This window comes from Oncorhynchus gorbuscha, linkage group LG09 (assembly GCF_021184085.1).
Source record: "Oncorhynchus gorbuscha isolate QuinsamMale2020 ecotype Even-year linkage group LG09, OgorEven_v1.0, whole genome shotgun sequence".
Classification (NCBI taxonomy): Eukaryota; Metazoa; Chordata; class Actinopteri; order Salmoniformes; family Salmonidae; genus Oncorhynchus; species Oncorhynchus gorbuscha.
Genome location: NC_060181.1, coordinates 34,774,388 through 34,793,437, shown reverse-complemented (window position 1 = coordinate 34,793,437; position 19,050 = coordinate 34,774,388). Strand labels below are relative to the sequence as shown.

General features: G+C 43.3%; 1 protein-coding gene across 1 annotated transcript; it reads right to left on the bottom strand.

Moving 5' to 3' along the window:
* Window positions 1-12,976: 12,976 nt before the first annotated feature.
* Window positions 12,977-18,216, bottom strand: LOC124042788 (zona pellucida sperm-binding protein 4-like). The gene is made up of 12 exons (XM_046360903.1): window positions 17,814-18,216; window positions 17,621-17,739; window positions 17,308-17,524; window positions 15,531-15,653; window positions 15,280-15,452; window positions 15,093-15,190; window positions 14,621-14,769; window positions 14,321-14,498; window positions 13,623-13,758; window positions 13,387-13,466; window positions 13,166-13,222; window positions 12,977-13,073 (listed from the first exon to the last, which is right to left on the bottom strand). Exons 1-12 carry the CDS (start codon window positions 18,157-18,159, stop codon window positions 13,037-13,039), a joined length of 1,713 nt encoding a protein of 570 aa, XP_046216859.1. The 5' UTR covers window positions 18,160-18,216; the 3' UTR covers window positions 12,977-13,036.
* Window positions 18,217-19,050: the final 834 nt, after the last annotated feature.

Here is a 19,050-nt window from a genome sequence, read left to right as displayed (position 1 = left end):
ATGTCCAGTTTGTCTATTTCTATGTTTGGCCTGATATGGTTCTCAATCAGAGGCAGGTGTTAGTCATTGTCTCTGATTGGGAACCATATTTAGGTAGCCTGTTTGGTGTTGGGGTTTGTGGGTGATTGTACCTGTCTCTGTGTTTGCACCAGATAGGGCTGTTTTGGTTTTTCACATTTCTTGTTTTGTTAGTTTGTTCATGTGTCTTTATAAATTAAACATGAATAGAAACCACGCTGCATTTTGGTCCGCCTCTCCTTCACCGCAAGAAAACCGTTACACTGTCAAACACATCTAAAGACACTGAAGCAGCAAACTTTGTGGAAATAAATGTGTCATTCTCAATTTCGGTGGTTTTTGATTTGTCATTATGGGCTATTGTATGTAGATTGATGAGGAACAATTTTATTTGATCAATTTTAGAATAAGGCTGTAATGTAGCAAAATGTGGAAAAAGGGAAGAAGTCTGAATAATTTCCCGAATGCACTGTATATACATTTTGATGATCCCTAGGGTCCTTAATTGAGTGACGAGTTGCCTCTTGATTGTGTTAAGGACAACATCCTCTGTGGGGACATGAGTTTTGAGATGGAACATCAGTGTAATGTAAACCACCACTGTCCCAAATCTTCGAAAAAATGGAGGACGTCAATTTGAGATTGTTAAAATATATATATATATTTGCAATGATTTTATGACAACCTTCCAACACCAGAACCTTAACTACCAGAACAGCAAGGAAAATCATCCATCTTCACCAGCTCACCATCTCTACCCTATTAATATGAATTCATGCTTATAATTGTTTTCATCTTGTTTACCTAGTGACTGGTCTTGCAGACTCTAGTGTGGTTACAGGCGATTCTGCAGTTAGTGGTTTTGTCATAAAGTGTTGTTGGAGATTTTGTAATGGTTGTAGGCATCGTAGCTGATTTAGTTGAGGTTGAAATTTCAGTCCGGAAGGTTACACCTCCAGTACTTGATAGTGAATGTGTTCTTGTGGTTGTCATGTTCAGTGATGGTGTGATAACTGTTACAAACTTTGTTATTGTTGTAACAGTTGTAATATTTGTTGTGGTGATAGGAAACATTGTTTTTGTTGGAGCTGCTGTTGTCACATAAGAAAATGTAGATGTCAGAGTACTTTATACACTGGAGGAAGTTGTTGAACCAGTTATGAGAACTAAAGCAGCATTTGGTGTTGTCGGCCCTTCAGTTCCTGTACTGAAAGTAGTTGCGTTTGATGTGGTTGTTGATCTTTCAAAGGTTGATATACAGTGAGCACCATAATTCATTGAAGAGTGACCATTTTTATTGTTATTTCGGTTCTGTACTCTAGCACTTTGAGTTTGAAAGGATACAATAACAATGATGGTGAAGTGCAGACTGTCAGCTTTAATTTTAGAGTATTTTTATACATATCGGAGGAACCGTTAAGAAATGACAGCACCTTTTGTTCATGATCCCCGCATTTTAAGCTACTACAAGTATTTGTTGAATTGGCTTCACAGATGTGTGTCGTTAGGCAGGTGTATTCATTTGTGTCGTTAGTGAATGCAGGAGAGCTGTTGATGAACAGTATTGATTCTAGACTTTGCTATTGCCTTTAGAGGTTGTTGTTGGGGTGTGACAACATGAGGAAGACAGCAGGTCTTCAGGTGTCGATGCAAATAAACTGTCCGTCATAAGGCTCAGAAATGAAACTCAATCAATCAGGAACATTGCAAAAACCCTGGGCATGCCCAAGTCAACAGTTTGGTTCATCATTAAAAAGAAAAAAAACAACCTGTGAACTCAATTATGTCAAAGAACCCAGTAGACTGAGGAAGACCACTGTAGTGGATGACCGGAGAGTACTCTCTATGGTGAAGAAAACCCCCCTGACAACACCCCAACAGATCAAAAACACTCTGCTGGATGCAGGTGTAAATGTGTCAAAGTCTACCATACGTAGAAGACTACACCAGCAGGACCACAGAGGGTAGACTACAAGATACAAACCACTGATAAGCCTGAAGAACAGAAAGGTGAGATTACAGTTTGCTAAAAAGCACCTACAAAGCACCTAAAAGAGCCCCAAGAACTATGGAAAAAAGTATTGTGGACAGATGAGACAAAGATTAACATGTACCAGAAAGAGGAAAGTGTGGGAAAAAAAAGACATGCCCACGATCCAAAGCATACCACCCACGATCCAAAGCATACCACCCACGATCCAAAGCATACCACCTCATCCGTGAAACATGATGGAGGGGGTGTTATGACTTGGGCCTTTATGGCTGCCAGTGGAACAGGCTCACTACAGAAATATTTTATCTGCTCAGATAAAACCAAATGCCTCCAAACTCATTGAACAGCACTTCAGCATGCAACAAGACAATAACCCTAAACATACTGCTAGAGCAACAAAGGGGTCTACAAGCAGGAACTGTAGATGGCTGCAGTACAGGCCTGGCAGAGCATCACCAGGGAAGATACCCAACATCTGGTGATGTCGATTCATCGCAGACTTCAAGCAGTCACTGTCCAATGTTTTTTGATTCCCGAAAATGGGGGGGGGGAGACCATGTACAAAATATTCTATAATTTCTAAACGGTTCATCCGATATGTATGAAAATACCCTCAAATTAAATCTGACAGTCTGCACTTCACCCTCATTGTCATTGTATCCTTTCAAACTCAAAGTGCTAGAGTACAGAACCAAAATAACAAAAAAACATGGTCACTGTCCAATGAATTATGGTGCTCACTGTAGTCGAGGCAGTATATGTTGTGAGCTGAGTTACTTCTGCTGTTGTACTTCCAGATGTTGACCTAGTTGTCACTTTTGTAGGAAAATGTGTTGGACATTTTCAGATTTGTGGAAGGAATTGTCCCTCTCGGTGTAGCTGTTGTGGAAACTGTAAATTTTGGATTTGCTGAAGCTGTAGAGGAGGTTGGGGTGGTATGGACATTTGCTGTTGTAAGTTTTAGATAAACTCTCAGGTGTTTGTTGTAGTTGTTTGAGAGAAGGTTGTTGGAGTGTAAGAGAGTATTAGATTTCTCAATTTGCCTTATAGTTGCCAGTGTAAACTTTGCATTGGATGAAGGTTGATTCCAAGATGGCGTAGCAGTAACTCGTCCTGTCGTATCGTCTCTCTGTAAATATAGTCTCTTTTTCGTTTTAGATATTTTAGATATTTTTTTCTTCGCATATCTTTAAAAACATTTTGCTAAACCTAAGCTTCCAAATACTCTTCTGCAATCCGCCAATGTAGCTACTTTTCCTAAAGTAGTTATATTTACTTCGAAACCGAAACCGGAACCCTTCAACTGAAGCTAGCCAGCTATGCTAGCGGTCTTCAGTTAACCTTTAGCTCGGAAAGCTCTCGCCAGTTCGAACAACGCGACGCTAACCAGAGCATAACGGACCTATTTATTTTTTATTTTTACCCCGGATTCCCACCACAAACGGAACATTCTTCAGCTGGATCTTCACAACTAGCTATCGAGCTAAACAGCAACCCTGGTTGATTACTCCTGGCTAGCGTTTCCACCCACATAGCTTGAAGCTAGCCCGGCCATAGCTCCTAGCATACTCCTGGGCTACAATACCTTGACTATGACCGGTCTATCAATGTCACCGCATGAAGAGGAATAAACAGACTCACCCCATCGCAACGTCCTCCAAAGGCTAACTCTCTAGCCCTCGCTATCTCCTTGCTTGCTAACTCGGCATGCTAACTGCTAGCTTGTTTAGCTTGTTTAGCCCAGAACACACCCAAGAACCTCCAGAAGCTAACCAGCTAGCTACAAGCTATTTAGCTACCAGCTAGCTAGCTACAAGCTATTTAGCTACCAGCTAGCTAGCTACAAGCTACTTAGTCATTGTTAGTTTTCTTAACCTGGATAACACTCGCCAGCCCCCCTGCCCCTGGACTCTGATCACTTGGCTACATAGCTGATGCACGCTGGACTGTCCATTAATCACGGTACTCGATTCTGCTTGTTTGTTTTATCTGTCGGCCCCGTTGCCTAGTCAATGCCATTTTACCTGCTGTTGTTATGCTAGCCGATTAGCTGTTGTCTCACCCACTGTTTTAGCTAGCTTTCCCAATTCAACACCTGTGATTACTGTATGCCTCGCTGTATGTCTCTCCCAAATATCAATATGCCTTGTATACTGTTGCTCAGGTTAGTTATCATTGTTTTAGTTCACCATGGAGCCCCTAGCCCCACTCCTCATACCCCTGATACCTCCTTTGTCCCTCCTCCAACATATGCGGTGACCTCACCCATTACCACCAGCATGTCCAGAGATAAAACCTCTCTCATCATCACCCAGTGCCTGGGCTTACCTCCGCCATACCCGCACCCCACCATACCCCTGTCTGCGCATTATACCCTGAATATATTCTACCATGCCCAGAAACCTGCTCCTCTAATTCTCTGTCCCAAACGCTCTAGGCGACCAGTTTTGATAGCCCTTAGCCGCACCCTCATACTACTCCTTCTCTGTTCCGCGGATGATGTGGAGGTAAACCCTGGCCCTGCATGTCCCCAGGCACCCTCATTTGTTGACTTCTGTGATCGAAAAAGCCTTGGTGTCATGCATGTCAACATCAGAAGCCTCCTCCCTAAGTTTGTTTTACTCACTGCTTTAGCACACTCTGCTAACCCTGATGTCCTTGCCGTGTCTGAATCCTGGCTCAGGAAGGCCACCAAAAATTCAGAGATTTCCATACCCAACTATAACATCTTCCGTCAAGATAGATGTGCTAAAGGGGGAGGAGTTGCAGTCTACTGCAGAGATAGCCTGCAAAGTAATGTCATACTTTCCAGGTCCATACCCAAACAGTTCGAACTACTAATTCTGAAAATCACTCTCTCCAGAAATAAGTCTCTCACTGTTGCCGCCTGCTACCGACCCCCCTCAGCTCCCAGCTGTGCCCTGGACACCATTTGTGAATTGATTGCCCCCCATCTAGCTTCAGAGTTTGTTCTGCTAGGTGACCTAAACTGGGATATGCTTAACACCCCGGCAGTCCTACAATCTAAGCTAGATGCCCTCAATCTCACACAAATCATCAAAGAACCCACCAGGTACAACCCTAACTCTGTAAGCAAGGGCACCCTCATAGACGTCATCCTGACCAACTGGCCCTACAAATACACCTCCGCTGTCTTCAACCAGGATCTCAGCGACCACTGCCTCATTGCCTGTATCCGCTACGGTGCCGCAGTCAAACGACCACCCCTCATCACTGTCAAACGCTCCCTAAAACACTTCTGTGAGCAGGCCTTTCTAATCGACCTGGCCCGGGTATCCTGGAAGGACATTGACCTCATCCCGTCAGTTGAGGATGCCTGGTAATTCTTTAAGAGTAACTTCCTCACCATTTTAGATAAGCATGCTCGGTTCAAAAAATGCAGAACTAAGAACAGATACAGCCCTTGGTTCACTCCAGACCTGACTGCCCTCGACCAGCACAAAAACATCCTGTGGCGGACTGCAATAGCATCGAACAGTCCCCGCGATATGCAACTGTTCAGGGAAGTCAGGAACCAATACACGCAGTCAGTCAGGAAAGCTAAGGCCAGCTTCTTCAGGCAGAAGTTTGCATCCTGTAGCTCCAACTCCAAAAAGTTCTGGGACACTGTGAAGTCCATGGAGAACAAGAGCACCTCCTCCCAGCTGCCCACTGCACTGAGGCTAGGGAACACGGTCACCACCGACAAATCCATGATTATCGAAAACTTCATCAAGCATTTCTCAACGGCTGGCCATGCCTTCCGCCTGGCTACTCCTACCTCGGCCAACAGCCCCGGCCCCCCCGCAGCTCCTCGCCCAAGCCTCTCCAGGTTCTCCTTTACCCAAATCCAGATAGCAGATGTTCTGAAAGAGCTGCAAAACCTGGACCCGTATAAATCAGCTGGGCTTGACAATCTGGACCCTCTATTTCTGAAACTATCCACCGCCATTGTCGCAACCCCTTTTACCAGCCTGTTCAACCTCTCTTTCATATCGTCTGAGATCCCCAAGGACTGGAAAGCTGCCGCAGTCATCCCCCTCTTCAAAGGGGGTGACACCCTGGACCCAAACTGTTACAGACCTATATCCATCCTGCCCTGCCTATCTAAGGTCTTCGAAAGCCAAGTCAACAAACAGGTGACTGACCATCTCGAATCCCACCGTACCTTCTCCGCTATGCAATTCGTTTTCCGAGCCGGTCACGGGTGCACCTCAGCCACACTCAAGGTACTAAACGACATCATAACCGCCATCGATAAAAGACAGTACTGTGCAGCCGTCTTCATCGACCTTGCCAAGGCTTTCGACTCTGTCAATCACCATATTCTTATCGGCAGACTCAGTAGCCCCGGTTTTTCGGATGACTGCCTTGCCTGGTTCACCAATTACTTTGCAGACAGAGTTCAGTGTGTCAAATCGGAGGGCATGTTGTCCGGTCCTCTGGCAGTCTCTATGGGGGTGCCACAGGGTTCAATTCTCGGGCCGACTCTTTTCTCTGTATATATCAATGATGTTGCTTTTGCTGCGGGCGATTCCCTGATCCACCTCTACGCAGACGACACCATTGTATACACTTTCGGCCCGTCATTGGACACTGTGCTATCTAACCTCCAATCGAGCTTCAATGCCATACAACACTCCTTCCGTGGCCTCCAACTGCTCTTAAACGCGAGTAAAACCAAATGCATGCTTTTCAACCGATCGCTGCCTGCACCCGCATGCCCGACTAGCATCACCACACTGGATGGCTCCGACCTTGAATATGTGGACACCTATAAGTACCTAGGTGTCTGGCTAGACTGCAAACTCTCCTTCCAGACCCATATCAAACATCTCCAATCGAAAATCAAATCAAGAATCGGCTTTCTATTCCGCAACAAAGCCTCCTTCACTCACGCTGCCAAGCTTACCCTAGTAAAACTGACTATCCTACCGATCCTCGACTTCGGCAACGTCATCTACAAAATTGCTTCCAACACTCTACTCAGCAAACTGGATGCAGTTTATCACAGTGCCATCCGTTTTGTCACTAAAGCACCTTATACTACCCACCACTGCGACTTGTATGCTCTAGTCGGCTGGCCCTCGCTACATATTCGTCGCCAGACCCACTGGCTTCAGGTCATCTACAAGGCCATGCTAGGCAAAGCTCCACCTTATCTCAGCTCACTGGTCACGATGGCAACACCCATCCGTAGCACGCGCTCCAGCAGGTGTATCTCATTGATCATCCCTAAAGCCAATACCTCATTCGGCCGCCTTTCGTTCCAGTACTCTGCTGCCTGTGACTGGAACGAATTGCAAAAAATCGCTGAAGTTGGAGACTTTTATCTCCCTCACCAACTTCAAACATCAGCTAGCTGAGCAGCTAACCGATCGCTGCAGCTGTACATAATCTATTGGTAAATAGCACACCCATTTTCACCTACCTCATCCCCACAGTTTTATATATTTACTTTTCTGCTCTTTTGCACACCAATATCTCTACGTGTACATGATCATCTGATCATTTATCACTCCAGTGTTAATCTGCAATATTGTAATTATTCGCCTACCTACTCATGCCTTTTGCACACATTGTATATAGACTCCCCTTTTCTTCTCTGTGTTATTGACTTGTTAATTGTTTACTCCATGTGTAACTCTGTGTTGTCTGTTCACACTGCTATGCTTTATCTTGGCCAGGTCGCAGTTGCAAATGAGAACCTGTTCTCAACTAGCCTACCTGGTTAAATAAAGGTGAAATAAAAAATTTAAAAAAAGTTGTTGAGGCAGGTTTTGTGAAGATTTGAGGAGTATTTAATGTCAATGTCAACACTTCAGTTGTGGTGCTGATAGCAGCTATATTGTGTGTGGCTGTGGAACTGCCAATTGTACTCTGAAATATTGATCTTGTTGAAGGAGTATTTGTTGTCCCCTGCTGTTATACTTCCAGATGTTGGCCTTGTTGTCAATGTTGTAGGAACATATGTTGTGAGAGTTTGTGGAGGTGGAAGCTCTAACTTTGGTTGTTCTTACTACTGGAGCAGTAGAGGAAATGATGGTATATGTTTCAGCAGGGTTTGTAGAAGAAAATTTGCCTGTGCAATGATGGTTGTTAGTAGATCGATTGTGAGGTCCCTGTTCTATACTTGTTCTTCAAGTGTATTAATAGGAAAACCCACAAGCACATGACGGTTATTGTGGCAAGAAAGTGAAGTCTTAGGAACTCAATCTAATCCAAATACCCTGGTGTCCTATTTTATGTGCTGGTGTTTTTGCTACCCAGCCTGGTCTAATAGACCAGATGAAGCATAGAAAACGTATATCCGGGACACCCAAATTAATATGTTACGTTTGGTATAGTTAAGGCAAAAACTAAAGTAGGGTGGTTGGTCGGGGAGGATGTATAACGCAAAACGTCTATTAACCCAAAGGTTGCAAGTTCAAATCTCATCACAGACAACTTTAGCATTTTATCTAATTAGAAACCTGGCAACTACTTGGCCTGTTAGCTAACCCTTCCCCTTACCTCAACCCTTTAACCTAACTCCAAAACTTTACCCTAACTAGCATTAGCCAGCTGCCTAGAATTCATTAAAGATCAAACGCTTAGCAAACATACATTTAGCAAATTTGTAACATATATACGAAATGGGTGATGGACATCCACAAATTAATACATACCATACAAAACGTAACATATCATACTATATGAAGTCTTGGATTTATGTACAGAATAACATCAAATGCTCTGAGACTAGGTTGAGCTACCATGTCAGTTCTTGCTACTCTTGTGACCTAAAAGGGTTGGAGAAGTGAAAGCACTAGCCTAGGCATGTCAGGCTAGGATTTGATCAAGTCCTTCTGAATCTGAGATGGAACAAAAGTGGCAGAAAATTGAGGTTGTGGTGGCAGCTACATTTGGGTGTGGGAGAAGAGTTACAGGGTGTGTTAAGTGGTGATGTCCCATCCTTTCAGGTTGTTGGCATGAAGTAGGAATAAATAGTGGAGTAGGGTAGTGTTATTTTTAGTTTGTGAGTGTAGTGTATTTGTTTATTTATTCTTTCAATCATAGTATAAGGGAGTTGTTCTCCAGTCTAGAAGGAGGCTGTATTGCAACATATTGGATGCCAACCACTGTTAAACCTCATGGAAGAACAATTCTTTGGGCAAACCTGAAAGAACTGGCCAGACAATGGTTTCAAGTGGTTTCTCTCATCAACACAAATTCGATGGAGCAGCTATTATCAACATGGTGACATTCAACCATACGTGTCAACCGGAATATAGCGAAGAGGATTCAAAACAAGGAGATGAATTTAACAAACGTTAGAAGCTCAGCTCCAGCCAGCATCAGGAGTAAACTGGACACATGACATTTAATGCTTTTTTCCTGAAACAAACAAGTTCATTGCATCTGCCGCGGAGCCCAGTTTCATGTTTGCCGTAATTTGAGTTGTGAAAAAACAGCCCTTATTTTAGTGCATTTTCACCCTGCCAGCTCCTATTGGTTCATCTGAGCAACGTTCTATTCCCAGCCCACTGTTCTGTCACAATGCCCGCTTCGCTATTGTTGGTAATAAGATATGCCCTCGTTAGACTCTTTTGCTTAACTCAAGTAACGTATTAACAAAGTAACAGCTAGTTGGTGAGCACGCTCACTATTCGCATAGGTACACATTATGACCAATAGTGCTAATGATGGCTGGTTCATGGCCATTAACATTTTCTGGTCAAGGTTAACCATATTTACTTTCAGAAAAGGTGTAAACCTAAACAAGACGCATGTCCCTGTACTTTTGCAAGATGTTGCCGATTTAAACTGCCAGGAGATGTTTGTTTTTTGGACAATTTGATGTTTCTAAATAGCTGCTGGTTAATTTGATGTGGGTCAAACGCTAATTCGTGGGTAGGGTAGCCTAGAACACCTGTTGTAATGTTACTATAATGGTATTTACTACAACAGCATTTTGATGATGGGGGGGGGGGGGTTAATCAAAAATAATTGCATAGGTTACCATGTTTAGTTATTTTATATGTATTATTGCAAGGCAGAACACCTGATAAACAAGCTTCATTTACATTTTTTAAATGTGGTTTAAACTGGGTGTGACCAAGTAACCTATGTGAAAGTCCAGCAATTGGCTGGGATAGGTGGGGCAGGTTTGAGACTGATCTCAGGAATTAATAAGAAAATCAGTTCCTCAGCTGCTTCACTGTCTTTATGTGAATTAACTTATTTGCTAAATATTTCCAATAGATGGCAGCGTAAGACCACGAAGCATCAGTTATAGGCTTTGCAGCAATATGATTGCCATAAAATAGCATGCAACCAAAGACTGTCCGATGATTTTCTAAAATGGTCACTCACTACTTTACAGGTAACCATCTCTTATTAGGCCAGTGTTGCTTTTGGGAGAGAAGAGGGAGAAAAAACCCAGCCAAATAGACAGGTGGGCTAACAACCCTAGTAGACATGCATTAAACAAACATGCTTCTTTTAACAATAAAACTGGCCTTCTTTGAGGATCTGGAGCATCAGCATTTGTGGGTTCGATTACAGCCTCAAAATGTCCAGAGACAAAGAGCTTTTCTGAAACTCGTCAGTCTATTCTTGTTCTGAGAAATTGCCAAGAAACTGAAGAGCTCCTACAACGCTGTGTACTACTCCCTTCATAGAACAGCAAACTGTCTAACCAGAATAGAAAGAGTGGGAGGCCCCGGTCAACAAGTACATTAGTGTGTCTAGTTTGAGAGAGACACCTCAAGTCAACTGGCAGCTTCATTCAATATTACCTGCAAAAGTCTGAACGCCAACAGTGAGGCGACTCCGGGGTGCTGGCCTTCAAGGCAGAGTTATTTTGTGCGGTGTGTGTTCTTTTGCCCATCTTAATCTTTATTGGCCAGTTAGATATGGCTCTCTTTGCAACTCTCTGACTAAAAGGCCAGCATCCCGCAGTCACCTCTCCACCGACGTTCAGACCGGTGTTTTGCAGGTACTATTTAATGAAGCTGCCAGTTGAGGATATGCGAGGCTTCGGTTTTTGGCATTAATACATGTCACATAGTTTGCAAATTTAAAACATTGAGTTTGAAGCCCCATACAAACACAGTCTCTTGTTTTAAGGCAGTAGCCTTCATTTCTCAGAACACGAAGACTGACGAGTTTCAGAAGAAAGGTCGACATTACAGGCTCAATCAAACCCACAAATGCTGACGCTCAACTAGTCTAAAGGCAATTATAGTGCATCTTTAAAATCAGAACAGTTTGCAATTGTTAGCACAACTGAAAGGGTTTAATGATCAAGCAGCTGATCCAAGTTTAGCATAAAAAACGCTAACGTGCCTCTAGATATTCTATAAATTTAAAAAAGCAGTTTCCAGCAACAGTCATTTACAACGTCTACATTGTATTTCAACGGACAAGTGCGTTGCTTTAAAAAACGTGGACAATTAAGTGACCAAACTTCTGAATGGTAGTATACATTTAAAATATGTTGGTAGTTAAGGGGTTATAGTTACGAGAGGAAAGACTAGATTGTAAACTGATTAAAATTCAAAAACGCCACCCTGGCATCTTTAGCTGTCGATACGATTTGGAAATGCGAAGCTGAAACACAAAATCAATTTCCACAGGCAAAATGGGCTATTTCATAAAAATGTGCTTTAGTCTTCATTTAAGGCTAGCAGTGTGGTTAAATCAAGTTGCTTGAAGAAACGGGCAGGGTTTGTGACCGAGGTAACCTAAATCACCCCATTTGCAGGTTCACAAGCACCTCTGCCATATGCACAAATGTCCCAATGCTGAGGGAGTGTAAGTTATTACTTATGTAGGGGGCTAATTAGACACAATTAACAAGCAAGGCTGCAGGCTCAAGCAAAGCACTATCCCAACACTCATCCCAATATGTTTAGAGTTTGACAATATTCATACAAAATAATTGAAAGGTGTGCATAATGACAACACATGCGTGTCTGAGACTTCACACAAATTCTCCCAATTTGAGATGTTTTCCAAGCTATAAACAAGTTAAATTGCATCACTGAAGTCAGTGTATTCCCAAGTTCATCGTTTAGTGATCACCGCGCAACTGAAAGTCAACTTCGGAATTGTCAGCAACACATGACAACAGCAATTTAGTAGGGTCTGGTTTGAGACTCATCGTGAGCTTCTTGGTCCATATGAAGTATTGTTTGTGTGCAGGTGTGACGCAATGTCACCAGGGGTAAATGGGGAGGGTGTCTTCCTTGAGACAATAGCATCCCAAAACTAATGTTTACTCAACCTGAAAGTTAGAACCACAATTGTCAATTCGACAGTAAGTTTAGCCCCTCCAAGTGAATACACCCCTGAATGTCCAATAGATGGTTATTTGCTAATGTTATACATTGAGTAAATGGTGTGTTGCTAAACAACTGTTTGCTAAGGTCTTTGTATAATGACTACACCAATCCAGGAAGGGCTGTCAAAAGCTACTGAAGTTAAATGAACATGAGCTGACGGGAGGCACTGCCTTGCACAGGTCCTTGTTTCCCCAAAACATCTTAAGGCTAAATGTATTAGTATCCTATGGTTAATGTGAATTTAGTCTTAAGCCGCTTTTAGAAACCGTATCTAGAGAGTCACTTAGCACAGAAAACCCAGACCGGGAATGATTAGCATTGTTGACAGTGCCTTGGTATAATGTCCTTGAAAACAGACAAATCCCTCTAGGCTGCATCAAAATGCACACATGAGTCTGTCACCAAACAGCCAAGTCACCACAAAAATTGATGTTGTGAAGACACCTGCCATACGCACAATTTTACCAAAGCTGACAATTACAAAGGTGTAGAGGCTACAGTAATTAGTTACGTGGCCCAAGTCAGGTACGCTGCAGAGCAAACCAGTATACCAGAAACTGTTAGTATACAATTTCACAAAATAGGTTAAAAAGCAGACCTAAGTCTCATTACAATAAATACAACTCAGTTAAATAGGCAAGATTTAAAAAAAATATTTAATATGCATTAGTCAAATTACCACATTTCTTTAGCATGTTCAAGCATCAGATTTGTCACCCTGTAGATTGTCAGACCTGGAAAAACAAAATAGGTGTGAAAGATAGAAGTGCTCCTATTTAAGCAAGTTACTTTCAAATCTGGGAACAAAAAGATATGAAAGACTCACCTTTTATTTAAAGCAGCACTCTTCTCAGTTATTTTATTTAGAGCACATGTAGTAGATCTGGTGGGGAGAAATTAAGTGAGATTAAATACTAACTAAACAATTAATGTGACAAAATGTAAAGAAATGAAGGCCAACTACAGTTCACTTTTCTGGTACATCAGTCACCATGTGACAATAAACCAATCCAGGGAATCAAGATGCAAGTCCCCAGTCTTCCTCACCTCCTAATTCCATCAAAACAGCGCTCTTCACAAGTTTTTTCTGTGGGCATACACACTTCAGTAGAGCACATGAAGTAGATCTGTTGAGGAGGAATGAAGTGAGATTCAATACCAACTAAACATGTTTGACTTTGTGCAGCTCAAAAATATAAAAGTTGCACACAATAGAACGAGCTTTTTGAAAGCCTCATTCAACAATCAAGGTGTGAATCCCAGTCCATATTCTGCTTCCTCACCTCCTCATCCAGATACTTGTTGGTCTGTTGATCCATGAACTGGAATGCTTGGACCATGAAGCGACGCTGGTGGCGGTTCTGGGGCAGGTTGCTGAATTTAAGGATGGAGACATTGGGGTCCTGAGGGTTGGCACACCTAGAAGTGAGAAATTGATAGAGAACTCAAAGACAACTTCCTCTTGGCAGCGCAAGGCCCTCAAACTAGAAGGCTCTGGAACTCATAGGGTAAGAGTTGAATATCCTTGGTATAAGGAGTTGAGTCACAAAATGGCTGTCATGTTTTGGCTACGGAAAGGGCAAAGTTAAAACAAAAAGGGATCCTTTAGGATTTTGGCAATGAGACCCTTTATCTACTTTTGATAGAGATGAACTTAAATACCATTTGTCTGCCCCTATGGCCAATATGAAGGAAGTGATTGGTAGTGTCATTAGCCAAAGCTAGCAGATACCTAGTCTTCATTGTGCCAAAGCTGGTTAGAAAATTCCTTCAACTGCATACAGACAAACAGAGCCACAAATTGACCTGACTCTGGGTAAGTACATAAAGGGACTCATTGCCAAAATTAAGAGAACATTGGAGTCCATCCATCTCAGCCTCTAATAAAAGCCAATGGCTGTTCAAGAACAAGGTGGCCCACCAATATGTCACCTACAGTACGTTAGGCAAATCAGTCACACCAAGTCATTGCAGTGCTTACCCTTCGTGAATGAGCACCAGAACATTCTTGGCAGAGCGGGGATAAGCCAGACAGTAGTTGACCAAAAGTGTCGCCTCTGGATTTGGAGAAGTCAGACGAACTTCTAGATACACAAGTTTACCCAGGAAGAGACGCAGGGGCTGATGGTGCCGTTTGAGGTACTTGGTATAGGTTTTGTCTGGTGGGGGAGGTAAAAGAGCAATTTAAGCATTGGGCTTGTCAGCAATGTAAAGTATCCGCAACAATGGGACAGTAACCATTATGTTCCGGCCATTGCGTGTTTACATGTCAGCCAGATACCTTCAGCAATCCTGAGTTCGACACCAAACAGTCCCTTGGATGTCACCTTTGAAGGGAATGTTACACTGGGGCTTTTCACCATGTAGCCCACACTCGCCACTGACGGCACGGTACCCAGCGTTTTAGGGTAGCGGCACTCAACCATGACTCTGGAGACGAACATAGGGGGGGGGGGTACTAGTCAATCTCAGCAGGTGCATTTAATGATTCCTCAATTAGTGAGATTAAAATTACATTCTGAAAGTGCCAAGTATTCGTGGCATTTGCAACAGCAATGTTTGAAGTTATACACTTAGAGCTACTTAACTGGTGAATCAGCTCAATATATAGGAACACTAGGACAGAGGCATATAGCAAAGAGAGAAATCTACAAGGTGTAGACATTGAGATGTTCATTAAACACCAAACTGAAGAACCTGTCCAATAAGCAATGTTACATTTTGCAACAAACAAAATGTGACATCTGAATTACCTGCGGGGGTTGTCTCTGGATATTATGCCATACTTCAGGTTAAGGGTTCGAACGGCCGTCTGTACCTCTGCTGTGTAGATCACGGTATTGCCAATTTCCTAATTAAGATCAAAACAAAGTAATTGTGTGGATCAACAAGAACCGCACCAGGAGGATTCCAGAAGCCGTAATATTCTTGTCCACTTACATATGAGCGAGTTCCACATTCAGTGACTGAGAACTTGAAGACCACAAACTTATCAGTGACAATGACTGGGCTACAGCTAGACTTCCCAGCAACCACAGGTTTGGTGGGAGTCACAGGGAAAGTAGTGAGGTTATGGTGAACGGCAAAGATAAACTGATGGTCTGCAGTGCACTCTGGGGAGGGAGAGCGGTACACATCAGTCCTCACTATTCAAAGCCAAACATCATCTTGCCCCGTGAAAGAGTATTTACCATCCATTGGGTAGAAGCAGGCGGAAGTTGCCGAATCCACACAGCAACCCATCACCAAACACTTGGAAGACGAGATTCCAGTGAAACCACAAGCCAAGTGCTGGTTCTGGGGAATACTGCAGCCTGAAATACAAAAAAACATTGGAAGTGAGGATCAGTAGCCAATTAATTATACTTCAGAAAAAAAGTTACATGTAGTGTCAGTCCCGTGTTTCATGAGCTGAAAGCACACACACAATTGTTCCATTTGTGAAGAAAGCTACTTCTGTGCACAATTGTGTTTACATCCCTGTTAGTCATTATTTATCCTTTGCCAAGATATTTCATCCACCTGAGGCACAGCAAGAAGCTTATTGGGTTGTGCCGTGGCAGAGATCTTTGTGGCCTATACTGGGCCTTGTCTCAGGATGGTAAGTTGGTGGTTGAAGATATCCCTCGTGGTGTGGGGACTGTGCTTTGGCAAAGTGGGTAGGGTTATATCCTTCCAGTTTGGCCCTGTCCGGGGTGTCATCGGATGGGACCAGTGTCTCCTGACCCCTCGTGTCTCAGCCTCCAGTATTTATGCTGCAGTAGTGTGTGTCGGGGGCTAGGGTCAGTTTGCTATATCTGGAGTACTTCTCCTATCCTATCCGGTGTCCTGTGTGAATGTAAGTATGCTCTCTTTCTCAGGACCTGAGTCCTAGGACCATGCCTCAGGTAGTCCTGACATGACTCCTTGCTGTCCCCAGTCCACCTTGCCGTGCTGCTGCTCCAGTTGCAACTGTTCTGCCTGTGATTATTATTTGACCATGCTGGTCATTTATGAACATCTTGGCCATGTTCTGTTATAATCTCCACCCGGCACAGCCAGAAGAGGACTAGCCACCACACATAGCCTGGTTCCTCTAGGTTTTGGCCTTTCTAGGGAGTTTTTCCTAACCACTGTGCTGCTACACCTGCATTGCTTGCTGCTTGGGGTTTTAGGCTGAGTTTCTGTACAGCACTTTCAGATGATGTACAAAGGGCTATATAAATACATTTGATTCATTAAATAGCATGATCAATACACAGGTGCACGTTGTGCTGGGTACAATAAAATTTGCAGCTCCGTCACAACACAATGCCACAGATGTCAAGTTCAGGGAGCATGCAATTGGCATGCTGACTGCAGAAATGTTCATTACTCTACCATAAGACACCTCCATTTTAAAGAATTGGGGAGTGTGCAAACCAGCATCACAACCGCAGACCAGGTTTAACCATGCCAGCCCAGGACCTCCACATCCAGCTTCTTTACCTGTGGGACTGTATGAGACCAGCCACCCAGACAGCTGATGAAACTGAGTATTTGAAATAAAGCCCTGGTGGGGAAATCCTTCCTCAGATTCACTTGAGAGCCAGGCCCAGCCAGTGGGCCTATACCCTCCATTTGCTGTGCCCCTGCCTAGTCACGTGTAAGCCATAGACTATGACCTAAATTAAATTAATTTCAATTGACTGATTTCCATATGAACTGTAACTCAGTAAAGTCAGTGCATTTATGTTTGTTCACTAATAGCTGTAAACTCAATGACCAGTGGATAGAAGTCCATCTGAGCACTGGAGTAGATACTAGTTTCAATAGCACCTCTGATCTGGTCAAAATGACCAAAAAGCATATCAAGAACAAGTTAGAATGTTCTTAGGAGCATTGTTAAAAATGTCACAAAATGCTCCTTTACCGACTGCCTCAGACCACAATAACAGCAAATATTTATGCTTATCCAAAGAAATAGAATAAACGTTTCATGAGACTCACCAGGATATTTGGTGTGATTTTGAGCGCTGGGATTGCGAGGGGTGGGATTAGGACACTTTGAAGGAGGCCCACCATGGGCATTGCGAAGACCATTAGAGAGGGGCAGGTGGACGGTCGAGGACAACGAGGATTTGGGGCTAGCCGCACAGGACACTGTAGAAACATCCATTATGCCAGCTTCATTGACATACAACACCATCAAGGTGTACCGCCCAGCCTGCAGAATCAGTGTGGCAAGAAATGGACAATCATTCCAATGACACATTTACACCATTAAATGTATCATTTAAAACTGGAAAGGCAAAAACCCTACCTGACGACTAATGAGGCAGCCTGAAAAGCGGACAGTTAAGGCGTTCTGATATTGTCCTCGATTTAAGGAGTATCCACAGGATTCCGGGGCGTCAAGAACAGAGAGCATACTGTTGGGTCCTGTAGGGAAATTTAAAAAGTGAGCAAAGTAGCCAAATTGCATTTGATGATCTTCAAACGTATAAATAACTTACCCAAAATCTTGACTTCACTCATTGGACCAGCTGGCAGCGTTACTTTAAACTCATCCTCACCGCACAGAACCGCTAAACTGACTGGGGCAGCTTCGGTAACGGATACCCACTGTTTTGCATCTGATACCTCCTCGAATTGCACCTGGAATCCACGGTCGGCGTTCAGATCAACATTGTCGGGGTCTCCAAGTTGCACTACAGCCTTGTCTTTGGTATAATTCTCCTCTGTGTCAAGGTCGTGGTGGGCAAAGGTTGCCTCTTCGGAAACGCGCTCCCATCCCGCTGCAAGCAATGCAAAGCAAAGCCAAACCGGGAAAAAAAGCAGTGCGCTCCTTTGCCAAGTCATGGTTTCATACAATGCCTCGCCGAATGCTGAAACGGTATGACAGCTGATGTCTCTCCTAGGTATATATAGGAAGTATTTGCAATTGGCTGCACCTTTCTACCAATTGGAACAACGTTACTCTCCATCAGAATATACGTTCTCACAAAATCAACGGTGACATCTGGAGTAAATAATCTATTACCTGCCACTATGTTTGCGCTTACACAGGCAGCCCAGTTCGAATATTAGGTTTGAGTGCTTTAGAGCGGCATACCTTTCTTACCTCCCTCTGAATAGTAATAATACACAATGATCCTAACGTGATTAGACAGGTGAATGCAAGGGATAGCGCCATCCCAAAGCTTTCACTGTCCAGGATTGTCTGTACAGTGCCATGCATATTTTTGATATTGAATGTTATCAGATCTTCAACCAAAACCTAATATTAGATCAAGGGAACCCGATGGAAAAAATAACACAACAATTACATACTTAATTCATTTATTTCATAAACAAAGTTATGCAACACCCAACGCCCCTGTGTAAAAATGTAATTGACCCCTTACACTCAATAACTGGTTGTGCCCCTCCTTCATCTGGAATGACTCCAACAAAACGCTTCCTGTAGTTGTTGATCAGTCTCTCACGTCGCTTTAGAGGAATTTTGCCGCTGCAGCTCAGTGACATTTGAAGGTTTTCAAGAATGAACTGCTCATTTCAAGAACTGGCACAATATTTCAATTGGGAAAAGGTCTGAACTTGTACTCGGCCATTCCAATATTCAAATGTGTTGCTTTTTAGCCATTTTCATTTAGATTTGATTGTGTGTTTCGGAGAATGGCCTTCCTTGCATGACCCAGCTGCGCTTCAGTTTCAGCTCACAGACAGATGGCCTGACATTCTCCAGCAGAA

Excerpts from the sequence above, each read along its gene's own strand:
- LOC124042788 (XM_046360903.1), bottom strand. The coding sequence starts at position 18,159 with ATGACTTGGCAAAGGAGCGCACTGCTTTTTTTCCCGGTTTGGCTTTGC. Across the intron at positions 13,759-14,320 it reads CTGGTGCTCATTCACGAAGG|GTGTGCCAACCCTCAGGACC; the intron begins GTAAGCACTGCA and ends TCTCACTTCTAG. Across the intron at positions 13,074-13,165 it reads AGTGCTGCTTTAAATAAAAG|GTCTGACAATCTACAGGGTG; the intron begins GTGAGTCTTTCA and ends TTGTTTTTCCAG.